Source organism: Aquila chrysaetos, chromosome 1, assembly GCF_900496995.4.
Source record: "Aquila chrysaetos chrysaetos chromosome 1, bAquChr1.4, whole genome shotgun sequence".
NCBI classification, from domain to species: Eukaryota; Metazoa; Chordata; class Aves; order Accipitriformes; family Accipitridae; genus Aquila; species Aquila chrysaetos.
Window position 1 is genome coordinate 36,979,288 of NC_044004.1, and position 18,862 is coordinate 36,998,149.

Sequence of the window (18,862 nt, forward strand, 5' to 3'; positions counted from 1 at the left end):
CACAAAGTAGAAAGGGGCACTTACGCTTTGCAACAGAGAGCATAGCCTACAGGTTTCTAGCAGTTACCCAGCTTATTCCTCTCCACTGCTGAAGAGGCGGGGGAAAATCTTAAAAGAATCTGTTAGTGAAGAGCTCTGAAACTGGGATTAACAAGACAAACCTTTTGCTCTTAATAAAATGTTTTGGGGTTAACCATAATTTTTCTATAATCTAACTACTAAGTAAATGAAATACTCTGAAATTAGGCCCCCCCTGTATTTCTAAGAGACATGTCTGTAGACTTTTGGGGGCGTCTGGTTTCATGATGGAACACGTGGTGTGACACTGCTGTCTCTCTTAGCCCTGCACTGTCAGTTCTTCCGCATCGTAACTCTTGGACAATATCAAGCAAATTTGACAGAGGGGGAGCCGTCTCAAAGGTCTTATATCCCCACAAGCTTTGGTGACCCATCACAAGGTGTACTGAGGAAAGGCTGAAGCCAAAGCTCAGCCATCCAAAGAGACAACAGAGTACCCACAAGGGAAAGAAGCTCTGTGAAAGAAAGTGATGGGAAAACACAGCTCACAAAAACTTCCTGGCTTTCTTTGCTTTAATAGCTAGTTGTGAGTAACTACCACAGAAAGCCCTGCAGCCTCCACTCAGAGAAACCTCCCTTTGAACACTTGAGTTTTCTGCCTGCTTCACTCTTGCTTCACTTAAATATCAGCCTCTGGTCCAACTCCCTGTCCTCCAAACTATAGGTAAAATCAAGGGGAGGGACTGTGTCGTGGTTTAACCCCAGCCAGCAACTAAGCACCACACAGCCGCTCACTCACTCCCCCCACATCGGGATGGGGGAGAGAATTGGAAGGGTAAAAGTGAGAAAACTCGTGGGCTGAGATAAAGACAGTTCAATGGGTAAAGCAAAAACCGCACATGCAGCAAAGCAAAACAAGGAATTCCTTCACCACTTCCCATGGGCAGGCAGGTGTTCAGCCATCTCCAGGAAAGCAGGGCTCCATCACGCATAACAGTTACGTGGGAAGACAAACGCCATCACTCTGAATGTCCCCCCTTCCTTCTTCTTCCCCCAGCTTTATACACTGAGCATGATGTCATATGGTCTGGAATATCCCTTGGGTCAGTTGGGGTCAGCTGTCCCAGCTGTGTCCCCTCCCAACTTCTTGTGCCCCCCCCCCCAGCCTCCTTGCTGGTGGGGTGGTGGGAGAAGCAGAAAGGGCCTTGGCTCTGTGTAAGCGCTGCTTAGCGGTAACAAAAACATCCCTGTGTTACCAACACTGTTTTCAGCACAAATCCAAAACATAGCCCCATACCAGCTACTATGAAGAAAATTAACTCTATCCCAGCCAAAATCAGAACATTCTGTCATATTGCAATGACAGTGAGGTGCAGCTCAGGATCACAGGAGGGAAAGGTAAACTATGGTGTCACACCACAGCACGCTTCAGCAAGGCATGACATCTTACCACAAAATCTGGCACCTTGCCCTAACTTTAGGATAGTCTGCAAGTAATACTCAGCAATAACCGCTTTAGGCTCCAGTTCTTCCCCTTCCCTCACCTACATGCTTTTGACATAAGTACCCCAGGGTCTTCTCCTTCGCCTCCAGCTGAGCACCAAGAGCTCTAGGTCCCCTATTGCCCCTTGTGCAAGCAGGGGATCACCAGCCCACAAGCACATGCAAGACCAGACTGAGACCACCACTGTCACAGTAGTAACATTGTTCATTTCAATAATGTTACTGCAAAGATACGGTACTACTCAATGTGAGAGCATCAGTATCTCCCTCTAAATCAGACAATTAGGAATAAACCAACACCGCTAACAGACAGAGGACTAAAGTGTGTTGGTTTTCATAATGCAAATGATCCTTGGTCTTCCCTCACCATCACCAAGTGAAGTCCAATTTTGTTGCCTGACTCTCTACTGGTGCCAGCAATGGACTCAAAGGCCTTGCTTTTGCTCACACGCTACACTAAACTAGCAACAACTCTGTTAAAAATCAATAGAATTGCACTGGTATACAAAGAATAATCTGACCCCATGGTCTATCAGGTCATTTTCAATGATCCTACAATTAGAGAAGTCAAATTAAACATTTAACATTTGACCTTTGCTGTTGCTTCTAGATTAGCTAATACAGATTAAAAGCATGTGCTTTTTTCAAGAGTTCACAAATTAAAGGTTTTAGATCCTGTAAGGCACATTTGATATGTTCTTATTGTGCGCTAGAATTTAAAATCCTAAATTTTGTAATTTGCAATAGTAACTTTAGCCTCTAAAATCATCTACTGTGGAGTTACTCTGATTAAGCACCCACTAGACAGATCAGATCATGGACTGGAGTGGACAAATATCAATCTCCTGTGAGAATCTCAGTGCTACAACAGTGGTTAACAACACTTCTGCAGATGAAACAAGAAGTGACAAATTCAAGGATTGCTGAGAGTTAATTCTTAATTTTTTTTAAACTGAAATGTATTACTAAAATTTCATCACTTTTCTATCATTTTCACTGTTTTGCATCCTATGTTTTCTACCATTTTCATTGTTTTTCCAACGTTTATATTTTAGTCTTCCTAGGAAACACATCTGCAACATCAATTACAATTACTAACAGCATGCGCATCTAAATTAAACACCTGTGGATGTACACAAAGCATAAACAAAATACACTCACATTGGTATACAATATAGTCTCCTCAAATAGAATATATGAAATGGATGTGCTCTGATGCTATATTAACAAGTAGAATATAAAAACTTCAGCAGAAGGGTGAAGATTAAAGAAAGCAGTCTTAAAAAGAACATAAGTATAAGGTAAAATGATCTATAACCTATATATTAGACCATTCAGCACGCACCGTAAATTTATTTTGCGCATAGACAGCAAAAAGCTGATTCCCATGATCATCACTGAATGTGCATACAAAGTCCCTTGGGAGGGCTGGACCATGTGCAGTGCGCACACACAGCATCACTGGAAGAACCATCACATGCAGTTGTCTCTATCCACATTTACATGACACACCTGAAATCTATTTCAGAAAACATTTCTCTGATGCTGGTCTATGAACTAACAGGGCTTGTGGACATACATCTGATGGATGCTTTGGCAGCTGTTCAGAGAGATGATAGCAATTGGACAGCTATTCAGCTCTATGCTCCACCACCATTTTCAAAGGCGGCCTATTTGCTGAGCACATGGGTGGGGTCAGTTCAGGCCCAGATGCAAATCCAGATACGTGCACTTTGAAACCCACACAGCTCAATTTACCAGCCTTCAGAGATGCTGAACATTCGGCTCCTGCAAAAACCAGCGCTTTCACTGAGACACCCAATGTGTCACAAGCTCAGGAAGCCATGCTGGAAAGTCATGGCCTTTAGCTATTAGCCGAACAATTGCCTCTCAACCAAGATTAATCTTGTGAGCCAGCCAGTGCCTCCAAAATAAGGAAAGGGGGATACCTTGGAGACATGAAATGCTAGGATCTGCTTCTGCAGTAGTTCCTCATGACAACTCTGTCTTGAAACAGCAGTTCTACCTTATTAATAAGCGGAAGATTTGGAAACGACTAACATCTTGGCATCAGATCCTGCTTGCAATGTGAATCAGGAGTTGACATTTTTGGAATGTCAAGAGTTGATATAACAAGAAACTCCTGCTTAATGCAAACCTTTCATCTAGGCATGTGTCACCTTCAAGATGAGATGGCTCACGATGCCCAGATTCAGAGGGGAAGGAAGGGGAGGAACTAAGGGAATAAAACTAAGTGAAAGAAGGAGTAAGTGGAATTGCAGAAATAATTAACAAATGCTTCTTTCATGACTTCAGAAGAGAATGTGTGATGATGTGAATACTATTAATATCCCAGTTACAGGAATCTGGAATTTGTGTGTGTATTTGTAGAGAGGGGATTGATGTTGCTCTTGACCTAACAGCTGATCTGCTGCTCTTCCACCACCAAAAATACCAAGAGCCTTAAAACCTTCTTCACATGTGCGTATATTCCTCATTAGTGAGAAATGCTGCAAAACAGGACAGGATGAGACCTAATACAAGTTTAGCACTGATAATGCACACAACTCAGGACGGCCACAAGGCAGCTCCTCATACACAAGGTGAGCAGTTGTAACTCCCCTAACATTCCCACAGGTACCACAGAGTATACCTGCAAGAGAAACCTGTTGAGGATTGCTAAACGAACCACATTTCCTGAACCAGCTGGAGGTGGGGAAGCATGCCGGGGGAAGCACCACATGCACTTGCTCTCTTCTTCCACTTCCCTGGGCACCTGTTGGTGGTCATAGTTGGACACGGCAGAGTGGCCAAGACAGACCTGGGTCTAAACTGGCACAGCCACTCTTGGGTTCTCACTTGTGGTAAAAAAAGAAAAATTTTCCATGCTCCTTCCAGCTCTTGCTGGAAAGCCATCATCCAAAACTGTCATTGCATGGCAATGTATACCACAGCAGTTTTTAGATTTTTTTTCTCCTTGCTGGTCCCCCATAACAAAACAGCCCTCGCAACGTTATGCACAGCAATCACATACACACATCCATTTAGGAGTACAAAACACAGGTCAAATCCTCTGATCTGAAAAGTTGGGTTTGAAGCTAATTTGCTACCAGAGATAAAATGACACTTCCCAAGGGCAGCTGCACCGCCAGCCAATTTTGCCACACCTGGTATTGACAGAGCTTGGTTTGACACCAGCTCATGAGTAAAATCCAACATCAACATCATTTTGTATGCTTCCTCATTGCTTGAAATATACTATCCTATTCAACTGCCCCATTAACTAGTGAATGAATTATGATGACACAGGCAGGTAAAGCTTTCTTCCTCAACTTTTTTAACTTACCTTTTCACAATTTAAATGTAAATGCAAGCTACAGTGAAACACTTCATTTTACTTTAGCACATTTCTTGTAGATGTGAAAAAGGGAACACTGTTAGGATAAAAAGGGATAACCATAAAAAGCTGAGTGCACTGTACTGCTGCATGCCTATTGCTCTATTTGGAACAATCAGCACTGTGATGAAAACAGAATGACATTATCATCTGCTAGGCAGAAAAAAGTTGTATCAATTATTAGCCTTTGAAATGAGCTCAGAGACATGCAAGTGAAGGAGCGATGGTCCTGATTTAAATCCAGCAAGTTAAATGACTTAAATTTATATCTAAGGGTGAGCTGGGGAAGCGTACTTCTTGTGGCCAGGATGCAAGAACACAAGCCTGCTCTGGCAGAACAGCAACTCTGCCCACGACTCCTCTTTTTGTTCACTGCCATCACACCCACCCTTGTTTCTGGTAAGCTTGCCCCAGTTTCTCTAGCTGTCCAAACTATGGCCCTTATTCAAAGGCAGACTTCAATTAAAAGGGAGCATTACTCAGCAGTTACAGCTACACTCTCCTCAGCCTTTCCAATTCCCTGATGGAAATTGGGGAATAGGCAAACAACAGGCACAAGAGAGATGGGTATGTGCATCATTCTGGGAAGCAGCACTGCTGGGAATTAAGGTTCTCTACCTGAACAGTCAACCAAAAATTTGTGCGCTTTTCCCACTAAAGGACAGAATTGGACCCTTGAGGACTTAGCTTGCATTCTCATGTATAACCATTAGCACGCACACACAGAGCACAGGTTTGCAACATATAAAATTTAATAAACTTATATAAACTATGCTTTACTGTGCTGCACAAGGCAATATGGCAGACCACGTATCTGATGAAAAGCTATTGCACGTGGCTCTAAAATATACAATACCTTACACAGCTACTTCACCCTCTTGTGAAAAGAGGTAGTTAAGAACGTGGTTTTTAAAATGAGGTTTCCAAAAGATGCCTTAATTCTACACTCATGGTTACTGGAGAATATTTCTGCAATTAAAATAATTATACTGAATTAGACTGAACCTAAGATTGACTCAAAGGAAAACACCTTGTGATTTTAGGAAGAAAAAAAAAATTTAAAAAATTCTGCAAAATTTAGGGATGGCTATATCTCTTTCCAGAGAGATTCTAAAAAGCTGTTCAGAAGCTGAGACTTCATTAGAGCTGGCTGGAAAAAAATGTAGAAACCCATTTTTTGCTTCTGTGTTCTGTGAATATATTCCAACCAGATCCATTCTTATGTAGACATCCCACGCAAATACGATTTCAAGATTTCACTCCTAAGATTCAATGCCTATGGAAGGACACTTGTCACATACAGAAGCCCAAATGATTTTCACTAAGCCCTGGTCTCACAGTACTTCCATACAATGATCCTATTGACTAAGTGTATACATACATACCACTCCCCATAATTTCCCTAAGATTTTTCACAATTTCCATTACAAACCAATATAACATGTACAACTGTAAAACATTTGTATCTAAAGAGCAAGAAAGTAACTACATCCATCCACAATGAAAGCAGAGACTAAAGACCTAGGAACATATTACAAACCCCGAAATATGGGTTTCCTTTCTTCATAAGTTTGGACTGGACTACTGCAAAGGGAGGAAGTCAGCGTGTGGACTAACTGCAGCGAGCCATGCTGCTCCCACCTGTGATCCCGTCTCTGCATCATTAAACCCGCCCCGAAGTTAACACCAGAGGCTAAGGGACCACTTGGACCATGGGTGAACTTTCCACGGCCACTGGTATCGGTCCTCTGTCTCTCAAAAGAGATGTGCTGCCGACATGCCTAATTTACACGTGGGGGTTGCAGCTGTTTCAAACTTAATGTTAAAGCCAATAAAACTTTTCCTCTGAAATTTTTGTTCCCTCTATTCACCCAGCCGGCCATGCAGCATTTACACCTAAAAGCACACAAATCTTAAGAAAACCTTGTAAAAAACATTTCCGCTTCACCCTGTTTAAAAAAATATTTAGTTTAAGGTTTACGTGTAGTAAAACAAGGTCACTGTTTGATCCAAGAATGTAAATTCTCAGGAGGGCAGAATTTAGAACATCCTATGAAAATGAAGAATGGTACTTTGCTCTAAAACACTGTGAAAATTTAAGAGGCAAAGTTAAGTACCACAATGAAATTTAGTACATCATCTTTACTGCCTTATAAGATAAACAGTCCAATTTATGGCATTTAAAACATTATCACATATGGTCAGAAGTTCATCTTCTGACACTAGGTCACAGGTCATCAACAGGAAATTCATAGGAAAATATGGAGGAAATTAAAAGAACACAAATGGGCAAGAAAACTAGCTTATATAATCTAGGTTCTCCCAGCACAGCTTCCTGTGTTATGATGAACTCGGCTTTCATACTGAACTTTGCCTTTTCCAGGCCACATTAAGTAAGTATTTCTGAATTGCCTATTATACTCTTCGGGCCTCAAAATGTTGAGGTCAAATTCACTACAAAGGCCCATTCATTTTTTTTCTTTAGACAATACAGCTGGGAAAGAAAATAGTAGCTGGCAAAGGTGTTTTGAGATCACTAAATGCAGATTTCTACTCACTTTCGGCACCTCAAGAACGGGTGTGCGAGATGCTTCATGGACATGCATACCGCACTGAGGACAGTACCCAAACTCTAGAAGGGATTCTCGTATTGCTTCAGTTCCAGCATCCCAGACAAACTGCAGCTGCATTCTCCATCACATTTGGAAAGATGACGATTAGTGTCCAGGAGTCCATTCTACTCTACTGTTAGACATACTTTTCAAAACAAAACCCCTGGTCTATAAGGCATAAGGAAGAGAGAGGGCTACAGTTCATCTAGGCTATCTGGACAACTCTTGTAAAGAAAAACTGCTAAACAGAAGCAGTTACTGCTTAATCGTTTCAGCTGAAAGCTAAAGTATGCAGTGTACTGCCTAGCCACCAATACCTCTAATGGATCACAGAGAAACAAAAGTTAGGAGTAACTTTATACGACAGATACAAAATGAAAGACTTGCAAGATACCTCTGCTGTCTCTCTTCTTGCTACTTTCATTAAATGAAAAGACCTAGTCGAAATACAATCAACTTCTCATTCACAATACCTGAAATCCATGTGCAATACACAGGCCATCCCTACCCTCAAGAAGCATAGGTCCACATATAAGTCCACACATTAAAAGCAGTTCCTCAAATAAATTGTTTATTCGTCCTCTTTTGTCTTCTGCTTTCACACTGTATCAGATCCAATAAAACCATCGAGATCTGTTTTTTCAACAACACAACTTGAGATTTCTAATGAGTCGTGCATTTGTAGCTATCTCATGCAGACAGCATTTCCCACTGAAGTAACAAGAACCACTCCTATACTTTAAAAATTATAGGAATCACATGATCTACAATTTGATAAAAAACAGCTATCTTTGGGTTGTGAGGAGTTGGTTGACAAGGTAGAAGTGATAACAGTACTGAATAACACATCATTTACTGCTGGTATTATAAGCAGGCCTTCTTTTTCAGCTTGCAGGAAGGCGAGATGGAAAATTCTTATGAACACAGTGGCATCCAAAGGTTTGTCTGAACACAGGATTCCAGTTGCGGAATGAGGACTGCTCTGTTAACACTGAATACACCTGGTTTTGGATGTTCATTCTTACCCACCATTACCAATTCAAGGCCTGGGTTGAGATAGGACATTTTTTGTGATTGGCAATATTACAGCACAAAATAAAGGAGACACTTTCTCCTACTGAACAGATTACAATCTAAGTGTAGGGAACTGCAGAAACGAAGTGCCCAGGAAAACAAAGGTGACCACTGACACAACTGGGAACACCTTCCTCACCTCCTGACTTTCAAACCCAGTGATTTTAATCTTTCTTTGGAGGAAGGAAAAGGGAAACTTGCTATCCTTTTTATAATGAATTCAAGCCTGTTGAAAATCAAGTTTTCTTGTTTCCGTTACCTTTTGCAGACTGCTTAAAAGCTGCCAATAGAGCCCAGGGTTCTGTCTAAACTAGACTGCTCTACCCACTCCATCACGCTGCATGTGCAAATATGCTTCCTGTAAAGCCAGGTCTGCCCCCCCCCCAGTCTATTTGAGCAAGATAATTCCAGCACCTATATGTCATCTAAGAGTGAGATACAAAACAGCATCAGTAGAGCAAGCCAACTCGATAAATGTACTGAAAAAAGCAAGCCAGTAGCTATAAACAACTTTCATACCCCTCATTGCTAGAGGCAGTCACTTGGGAGCAACAACTGCTTGGTTTGGGAGAGTTTTGCAGCTTCAATACTCAAGCATTTTCCCTAGGCCTACTCTGGCTGCCACTGGCCTTGACACTAAAAATTATTCCAAGGACAAGTACAGAAGCACACAGTTCCCTGAGACTTTTAGAGAAGCTTTTAGCCCTCATTTTGTCTTTCTGTCCTCATATTTAATCTACCTAGTAAAAAAGACGTATAACCGAATATGTTCTGGTCAAGTTCAGGCATTCAGGTCTCAGTTTCAATGGTTACCACTCCTCTTCCTTTTTCTGGTGAAAATTAAACCCAATAGTTAGGCAGAATTGCATACAGTATTCATTAGATACTTGTTACGAAGGGCAACCCATATTTCTAGGCTCAGATTTATATCTACTCCACCAAACCCACCAAATATCCAGCCCTGGTAATTTAATGGTAGCTTTATAATTTAAAATAATGTAATGTATCATGCCTTTCAAGCAAAAAAAAACCCCACAATTAATATTGTATTATTTAGCAATTCTTACACAAGTTCTGAATTAGCTGACAATTTTTGATCATGGCTTTAATACTGTCTGGCCTCTTCCAACCAGGTAAAAGCATGCTCAGGAGGAGTCAAGACTAATTGTATCTGAAATTTTTTTCAGCACTGCTTTACTTGAATCACGGCAGAGTTTAGGTGATAGGATGATTTGATTTTAATGCTGTTCACAGAGATATTCTACAACCTGCTACAGTTTATGAAGCAGAGTCACCTAAAGAAGCTCCCCAGAATACTGAAAAGAAACCCCCAATTTTTGGAGGATTTCTACAATGTGCTTAGCAAAATATCATCTTTTTAGTCTTCATACCTAATTGTACTTACACCTCTTTAAACTGTGCAAAGAATGTTACAAAGATGGTAGTTTACTCTGGGATGAACTCTCCTGCATACAAATGAAGGCCTATTGTTGCTCACAACTGAGCAGGTCACTAGGCTAAACCAAGGTGATCTGCAAAATCCTCACATTTCAGTCTCCTCCAACAAGTAATGCATTTTGCAAAGATGTGGCTGCTATTCAATTCCAAAATGGCAAGATATTCAACACCCTTCAGGTTTATCAAATGTTGCCAACGAAGACAGAGTTTCTACACCTGTGAGAGACTGGGAGCTATTTGTGATGAATCAGTACTGTGTTTCTTCTGAACCCTTGTCTATACTTGAAAGAGTAGCATCCTGTATCTTCAGTAGGCTACCACCATGTCTGGTGTGCATGTAACAAATTACTTCAATCACAGGACTACTGGAAAACACACCTAGAAGTATATTCCGATTCAGACTGACACCTCTGCGCAAACGCCAGTGAGATGACACCCTTTGGTGACCTGATCCCAGAGCACCTTGATGCACGCCAGTCTGGCCGAAGGTCCAAGCAAACCAGCAGAGAAAACACAGGGACTTTGAATGCAAGCAGCGACAGAGGCCGGGGAGGAAAAAATAACCTGAAACTTAGCCCTGCAGGGATGAGTGCTTTGAACCGAGATAGAAACATGAACAGGTCTAGGTAAGATAGGCACACACACAGACTTCTGTTTCTTTCCTATATTCATTCCTCTTTGATTTTACTTCTAATGACATGAACGGAAAAGCCACTCCAGATCCCCTTGCTCATAGGTCACAGCAGCCAGGAAGAACAACAGGTACTCAAATGCAATTTGGTCAGCTGAATGCACAAGTAGTACACAGGATGCTGTCCGCAGCTTGGTCTAAAGGTGAAGTCTTGGATACGCAGAAAACCTCTTGGTATCTGCGGGGAAAGGACCAGGTGCGGAGACAGTGGTGTAACACACAGGCATGGGCACAGCCCTGTATGTGAGTTAATACTGCACAGGTAACCAACCACAGGAGTGAAAACCAGGGTTCTACAGAAGGAGGAGATAAGATTGTCTTTTGTATTCTTTTAGGCTTCTTTAGAATGTCTTTTGTATTCATTCAGGGGGAAATGAGCTAGAAATTGTGCACAAATGACTGGTCTATGAATGTGGGCCAAGCTTATGGTCTGAAGACAGAGCACACTTAGACCCCCTCCCCTGATCAGGATGCAGTACAAGTTCCTATTTCTCCGTCAGGGTAAGTGGATGCTGCAGAGGCCAAAATGGAATGGAAGGCACAGCAAGCCCAGGAGCAACTTTCCAAGCAATAAAGCAAGCATAGCCCCTGAAGTAACTGAACAGAGTGAACTGAACCCACTTGGGGTTCACCAGGTCAGCACAGACTGAAGCAAAGGAGACAGAGCAGGAGCCAAGAGGCAAAGCTAGCCCTGCTAGGCACTGACACCTTACACGGTCTCAGTTTTTACTGTCCCATTAACAGGTCTGGTCTAAGACAGCCTAAAGCTACTCAGAATTCAGAGAGGCACATAGATCAAATTACTGTTAAGCAGATAAACTGAAAGGTGTTTCTTAATACCACACTGAGAGAAAAAGAAGGTGATGTAATACTGATTATTCCATTAAATATTAATCACAACACAGCTACTTTCAAGCTAGAACGTATTCCTTTGGATAACTGAATTAAGGGACAGGAGAACTGAATGAGCTTCAAGGCTTTGTATGTATCTGTCATTTCTCAATTACGTTAAACTGAGTTCTTCAGACCACGAATGGTTGTCTCCAAATATTAGTTTTTGTTAGAGTTACAGGTTCAAGCTTAAAAAAAAAAAAAACCAAAACTCAGGACTTTCAGATTTCCTCAAATGACTCCCAATATCCTTCTTACCATTCAAGGAGGCTGAAGAGGCAGTCCTAGACCTTCCATCACATATCGTTGAATCAGAGAATGAGGATATCTTTTCCTCCTACAAATTTTAATTCGCACACAGATGCCATCAGTTGGATAGCAGTGTTACACACTTCTCTCCTTTCCCTTCCGCTTCAACTTGGTAATTAGACTCCCGTAACAGTAGGGCAACACCGAGACTGAATTTTACCCTTCAACTTTGGAGCACTGAAACCTCTGCAGGGAAATTTTATAGCAAAGTGCAATAAAGTAATTGCAAATTTTTCAGAAGGTAATCTTCAAATAAGCATGCTCTGGAATTAATTAGTTTTTACTGTTGTAGAAAGCTCTTCAGACATTCCTTCATGCTGCATGTGCTAGACTGTTACCCTACACCACCCCCATCTCCAACTGACACATTACCTCCAACACCAAGATCTTCAATTACAGTAGCTCAAGAAAGGCTGCGGAAAAAAACCAGTTCTTTCCAGAGTGCTACTCAGTTCTGGTAACATTTAACGTCTCAGTCAACCACAGGGTGCAGTTCTTCGCTAAAAGAAAATCCAGGATTTGCCTTTGTTATTTAGGAGGGAAAAAAAGAAAAAAAAGCAAGAAGCTTTTACATTTCAAAAGCTATACATATTACTTCGTGTGACCGTTTGGAGCCCTCCTAAGTTTCAGTAAGTTTTATCCTGCTTGGCAGTTTCATACTATTTCTTTATTTTCCCTTCAATTAAGCGGCAATCTATCAAAAACTTCAAGTACATTTCCCCTTTTTCAGTAACGTGTATGAATTTTATTGGATTCAAACTTTTCAACATCTCTTTTCACGCAAGGTCAAAGCTCTACATTGTTGTAGTTTTCTTTTTCAGTGTTTTTTCTCCAAGTCAGTCCTCCACTGGGAAATTAATATTCCGCATGAACAATGAACTCCTTGCATGGCCTTTGAACCTAGTGGTTGCTAGGAGGCCTAAAGAAACCCTGGAGTACAGCCGATTTAATAGCATGTATCAAGAGATTATTCAGCAGTAAAAATGTGTGATTTTCTAAACTCCCTGCTTTTTTTCCTCCTTACTTCCATCTCCCTTCATCTGTCAAACAATCTTTAAATTTCAGATGAATTGCATCTGCATCAATTTTCTGTAATTACAGGCAGTTTGTTCCCCAAGTATTGAAAATGTGACTGCCAGCCACCAATGCTGCTTCTAATCAAGCATACATCAAACTGGTCCTTACTCAGTTTTACTGAAAAGGCTGCTTAAAATCGGGTGTGCTTCACCACTCTTGCATGAGGTTTGCACTTCCATTATAAACACAGTTCTGCTTAGAGACTGTATTTTCCCCAGATAAAACACCACAGCATTGACTGCAACACCATTACTAAGTATTTCTCTGTGCTGAAAGAAATATATATACAATTCTCCACGCACCACTCAGGCATACTCGAATATTAACGTTTCAAGCTTTTTAGCATCTTCTTGAAGGCCATTTGACTGTCTGCTTTTTCATATTTCTGTAAGCGGAGTAATTAAGGCAAAACCCCAAGGTTTCCTTCCCACTCTCCACCCCCATCCCAAACAATGCGGCATTTAATTAAAAGAGAACCACAACAATGCTAATAGCGATGAGGTTAAATGGTTGGGATAAACAGAATGCAGCCCTCTGAAAAGCCCATGTGTTTCGGGACACTTTCTCCCCTACCACATTCTGCGTGACAAAGAATGTGTTTGTATTCCTGAACCCCACAACTTTTATTCCAGAGGACTTCCTATAGATTTCTTGCAAGGAAGTGAGTTTCCTTCAAATAGTGAGAAGTGTTTAGATACAGCAGCCATTCCTCCCAAAACTAATATTTGGAAAGGCAGTGGAAAAGGATCCTTTCAAAATAAATGAATGTGAAAACTATCCATCAAGAGAACAATTGCATTTCCAGCTAAAAGCCCACTAAGTTGTTGTTTTGGTTTTAAAAAAAAAAAAAATTTGCTCATTTTAATTTTCAATGTATTCTCCCTCCAACAACTTTTGCAAATTACTCAAACTAAACATGATGTTTGTTCTTCTTCAGTTGTTGCAACTGAAATCAATGCACTGTATATTCATAAACACGGTATTCCGGGGGTCTGGAGATTACTTTAAAACATTTATAGCAGATTACAAATCTAGCCCCTCCTGCCCCCCCTCAGGACACACATATCTGCCAAAAAAATGCAGGGTGACACATCTGATTTTGCAGATCGCTGGTGTTTGACTGTCTGATTGGATTGTACCAATCTTGCCAAGATAAAGCTTTTACAGAGCCAGAATGCTTCCCTGAAGAATTAAAAACAAGCAAAAAAACACACCGCTTGGCACAAAATGCCCACGTGAGCTCCTTCTCTTTTAAATACGGGCTTCCACACTGAAAGAAAGGCCTTAAGTACCGACTTCAACAGAACTGACACAGTGTATCTTACAGTGGGAATATCAGGACATTCACGCAGAACAAAAATCTTCACAGTAGGGACAGATTTGGCTTTCCAGCCACTTCCAGGTATTGCAGCACCAATGAAACAAAATCACCCCTCCACCACCACCACCACTCTCCTCTTCTTCAGCTGTTCAAGCATAAATTATCCTTGTCATTTTCTCTCAATATGTGGCTTCCCAGAAAAGGGAAAAAATCAGAGCAGCTATTGCCAAAATAGCACAATATTCTTACACAGGCAGATTTTTCAATAAAATGCGTATTATTTCCCCTGTGCTTGGGCGTTAAAGAAATAACAGTCACGAGACATTTTTAAAACATGAGAAACCAATCCTGACCAAAGAGATATGTTTATTAAGGGCCAAAGATAGGAAAGTGAGCACATAACTGACAACCACAATCTTTGGCTCAACCTTTGCAGCAGAAATGGGGGGTGGGGAATGGGACAGGGCACAGGACTGGAAATGTTTTCAGTAATGCATAATAAATACCTTCATTTTCTCCCTCTCCCTCTTTTTCTCATTTAAAGGAATCTGCCCACTCAACCTAAATTGAGCCTCAGAGGGAAAACGTGCCTTCATGATAAATTGGAATTTGCCATCGTAGTAATGAAACGTTATGTCCGACCATCACAATAAGCAGGCAGCAGAACAACAAAGGAGGTTTCCAGGATTTTCTGCCCCCAGCCCCCTCCCCATCAGCATTTTCCCAAGTCTTCTTTCGGGTGTTTATGAAATGTCTGAATTCCAAGGCCATTAAGATGCATTTCAGGATGGAGCAGTTTCCATTAACAGTACTGAGGCTTTCCAAAATCGCACCAGCACTCCGTCGGAGGCCAAGCCTCTCCCCAGTGCCTGCCTTTCCCTGCGCTGTTTTTTGTTTTGTTTGCGGTCTCTCTTTCCCATGCACAAACATGTTGGTGCAGTGTCCATTATTTCCCTACAGCCTCCCTTGAAAGCAATCGACAAACAAATATACAGGCACGTGTGCGTTCCCCCACATACACAAGTCTGTTCTTCTACACCTCAAACAACAGATCCAAATGTGTTTATAGTCATTTGCACCAAAGCGTGCTTTGCCATTGCAGAAACATGCAGCTGAAACCCGGAGAGCCTGTAACAAGGCGAAAGCGTTTGCAATCACAGGTGACCCTTTTCCTTTCCAAAATGGAAAAACACGAAACCCCAACGAGTTAACTAGAGTTAACTGCATTTAAAGGGGAGCATGTGGGGCAGCAGTAAATACCCAGCACATGCTTTTACGCACAAAAGGAGCAAAGGGCTCCATGCTCTGTGCACCCAGTCATTTTTATCTGCCCTTCCACGACAGACGTGACCGTTTCTCTCATACGTTTATTTCACTCCACTAATAGATTTTAAACACCATATTGTGAGGGCCCCGCTGTGAATCTTGCAGAGGTACAAAATGGTGGATGTATGCTATTTTTTTTTTTTTTTGCATTATTCATAACAACTTGGGCTCCCGGTCGCAGGCTCCCCTCCGTACCCACCAACACAGCCCTCCCAGCCAGACACACATCCCGCACCAGCTTCGCAATAAAGCTCTCTCGCACGCACAAATAACGTTACAAACCTGATGTCATGTAGCCCCGTGATGCCTGGGAAATGAAAGCCGGTGGGAAGTGTTTGTGCAGCCGGTAGTCCTTCTCGCTGCGGGACCTCATGCGGTCTGAGGCCCGGTCAGAGAAGTCGGAGCTAGGCCAGGCCCGCCGCAAGGTCGTACTCCGCGTCTTCTTCATCCTGAGGATGCCCGAGCCTAATCCTCCCGCTGCTGCATGGGTCAGGCCTTGCTGCTCGCCGGATGCGCGCTGCCTGGCATCAGCCTAGCGCGGGTACCGCCGGGGCGCAACCTGCGCGCATCTCGCCGCTACCTCTTCTAGGGCGCCAGCCGCAGGTCCCTTCCTTTTTTTTTTTTTTTCCCCTCGAATGATCCAATTTTACACACGTCCCACAATGCATTACACTTCATTTGCAATCGGTCCAGCTTACAGCTCCCAGATTCGCGTGGAGGAAAGGCACGTTATGTGGCTTCTCAGGCAAAAAACGGGGGTGGGGGGTGGGGGGGTGAGATGTGCAGCGTGGGAGCTCGGGGGTCCCAAACAATGGCCCGATTCAGCCCGGCCGTGCTTAGCCAACTGTGAGCCGCGACACAAAAGGCCCAAACAAACGAGGAAAACCCCGCGGCCGCCGGCTGCGACCCCGACGGCGGCGCGCCCGGCGCTGGGGAGGCGGCGGCACCTCCCGGCGCGGCGAGCGGAGGAGGAGGAGGAGGAGGAGAGGAGGAGGAGGAGGAGGAGGAGGAGGAGAAGGAGGAGGAGGGAGGGCCCGCAGGCGCCTCTCCCGGCCGCGGGACCAGCGGAAGCAGCCGCGACTCCCCCGCCGCCGCCGCTCCCCTCAGGCCCGCGGCGCCCGGGCGGCCGGCAGCGGCCCGCGGCCCCCGGCAGCGTCGCGCCTCGCCATGGCCGACCCCGACCCCCGCCCGCCTGTCCCCGGGGCTGGACCGACCGCCGGCTCCGCGCTAGGGGCGGCCGGCGCGGGGGGCGAGGTCAGCGGGGAGGCCGCCGGCCGCACCGCCCGCCTGCCCGGCCCGCCCGCCGCCCTCCCTCCGCCCCGCCGCGCCGCGAGCAGCTGCTGCTGGAGCGCCGGGCGCCGCGCCGCCGCCCGGGCTCATGCTAGTCCCGGCGCGGCCTGCGGGTCCCGCCGGGCTCCGCGCTCCCCCGTGCGGCGCCGGCCGGGGCTCAGGCCGGCTCGCAGGCACCCGCGTACAAAGCCCCGTGCACCGCGGGGGGCGCGGCCCCCTCCTGCCCGCGCCCGCTCCGCCTCCTTTCCGTCCGTCCGTCCTCCCGTCCTTCCTTCCTTCCTTCCTTCCTCCCTCCCTTCCTTCCCGGCGGTGGCTCTGGCGGCGGAGCGCCGGGGGAGGCGGGCGCCGAGCGCGGTGCACAGCGCCGGGCACCCCGCAGCGCCGGGCTCCGGGCGCCGCCCGCGGCAGCCAATGGGGAGGGGGCGGCGGCGCGCGCCGCCCCGAGCGGCGGGAAGGGGAGGAAGGGCATGGCGGCGAGGCCCGTCGCGCCTCGCCTCGCCTCGTCTCGTCTCCGGGCCCCTTCGGGCACCGCTCCCGCCCCGGGCCGACCGGATACGGCGGAGGGAGGGGGGCCGGGAGAGATTCGTACCCCCGGGGCACCCCTTCGTGGAGCCAGCGGGGTTCACCTCCCTCAACGGCGCCTTCTTTTCCCCCCTCGGCACCTCAAGAGCCGCTGCGTCCCCGCTCTCCCCAGGAGGGCCTGGTCAGTCATGCCACTGCCTTAAAAAAGCATTGCGCCCCGCAAGGATATCCAGGACACCCACCCAGCCTACCCGCCTCGCCGGTGGGAAGGCGGTCGCCCACCCTCTCACCCCAGTGGCGCCTGTGGCTGCGTCCAGGGCGACATCTTGAACTGGGCCAGGGCGCCAGGGCAGCGGGGTTTTGTGAGCCCTGGTTAACCACAACGGCACGAGGGGACTCGGTTCCTCCTCCGCGGGACAGCTTTGGGCACGCTTGACATCAGGTAGTGCCAGCGTTACGACTGCAACGCAGGGATTTGAAAATGCTGCCAATACATTGCTTCTGTTTACGTTTTTATAATTATTGAACCTTTCTTAGAGTGGGTTGTGTCACATTTCTAAGAGCGTGGAAAATCAGAGGACTGTAATTTTGTCAGTAATTCAAATTTTTCAATAGTGGTGAACCCGTGAAAGGATGACCGTCGGTGAATGAATTGAACGTCAAAGCCAGCGGACCTTGAGACGTTATCCCTTTGCTGCCTTGCTGCACAGCTTTGGGTTAATCACTTCAGTATCCACCTCAGCTCGCCTGGCTAGCCATACTACTGTGGGCAGAACACACGCCAAAGAATGATTCAGGGTTTCATATGCAGCCATCCCTCTCACATGAGTAGAAATGACGTGAATGAAACCCAGCAAGAACATTGAAAATTAAATACTATGGGGTCCTTTCTCATTCAGCCTCATCTCCTTCCAACTGTGTGAGAAGCTATCAGGAATGACATGTTTCCATTGATACTTTGTATACTGGTCGCAACCAGGAAAAAGTAAGAAAGATGAGCAAAAAAAAAGGCCTAGAGCTCCACTAATAAAAATATAAGATATTTTCCATCATGCAACTTACTCATCTAGCAATTTACTCATCAACCTACGCAAAGCTTATAATAGAACATGTTTTCACCCTCAGACCAGAAAAACTGTAAGGAGAACTTCTAGAACTGTTCAAATTTTCTCATCAAAGGCTGAGGTTGGGATAAATTGGTTAGCACTACCTAGCTAAGTCAAACCTAAAAAACTTACCCATTTTACCAGATGTAAAAGCAAATTAAATTCTAGCCAGGAGCATAAACTCTTATTGCACTGTCTGAAAGTTGAACCAACTGTGGCAGTGCATTTCCAGCTGTCAAGAAGTGGTTGAATATAGCTGGCCAGCTA

The 18,862-nt window shown here is 44.7% G+C and overlaps 2 protein-coding genes across 2 annotated transcripts in view; one reads left to right on the forward strand and one right to left on the reverse strand.

Moving 5' to 3' along the window:
* Window positions 1-16,768, reverse strand: part of STOX2 (storkhead box 2) — a 75,285-nt gene extending 58,517 nt beyond the window's left edge. The window contains exon 1 of the mRNA XM_030012955.2: window positions 15,960-16,768. Within this exon, the coding sequence (XP_029868815.1) occupies window positions 15,960-16,125 (166 nt within the window). The 5' untranslated portion in view covers window positions 16,126-16,768. The remainder of the gene's footprint in view (window positions 1-15,959) is intronic.
* On the forward strand, window positions 16,188-17,819 carry LOC115343864 (WAS/WASL-interacting protein family member 1-like). Its single transcript, XM_030020415.1, is given in 3 exon segments — window positions 16,188-16,218; window positions 16,529-16,660; window positions 16,663-17,819. Coding segments are annotated over 3 exon segments (1,320 nt in total).
* Window positions 17,820-18,862: the final 1,043 nt, after the last annotated feature.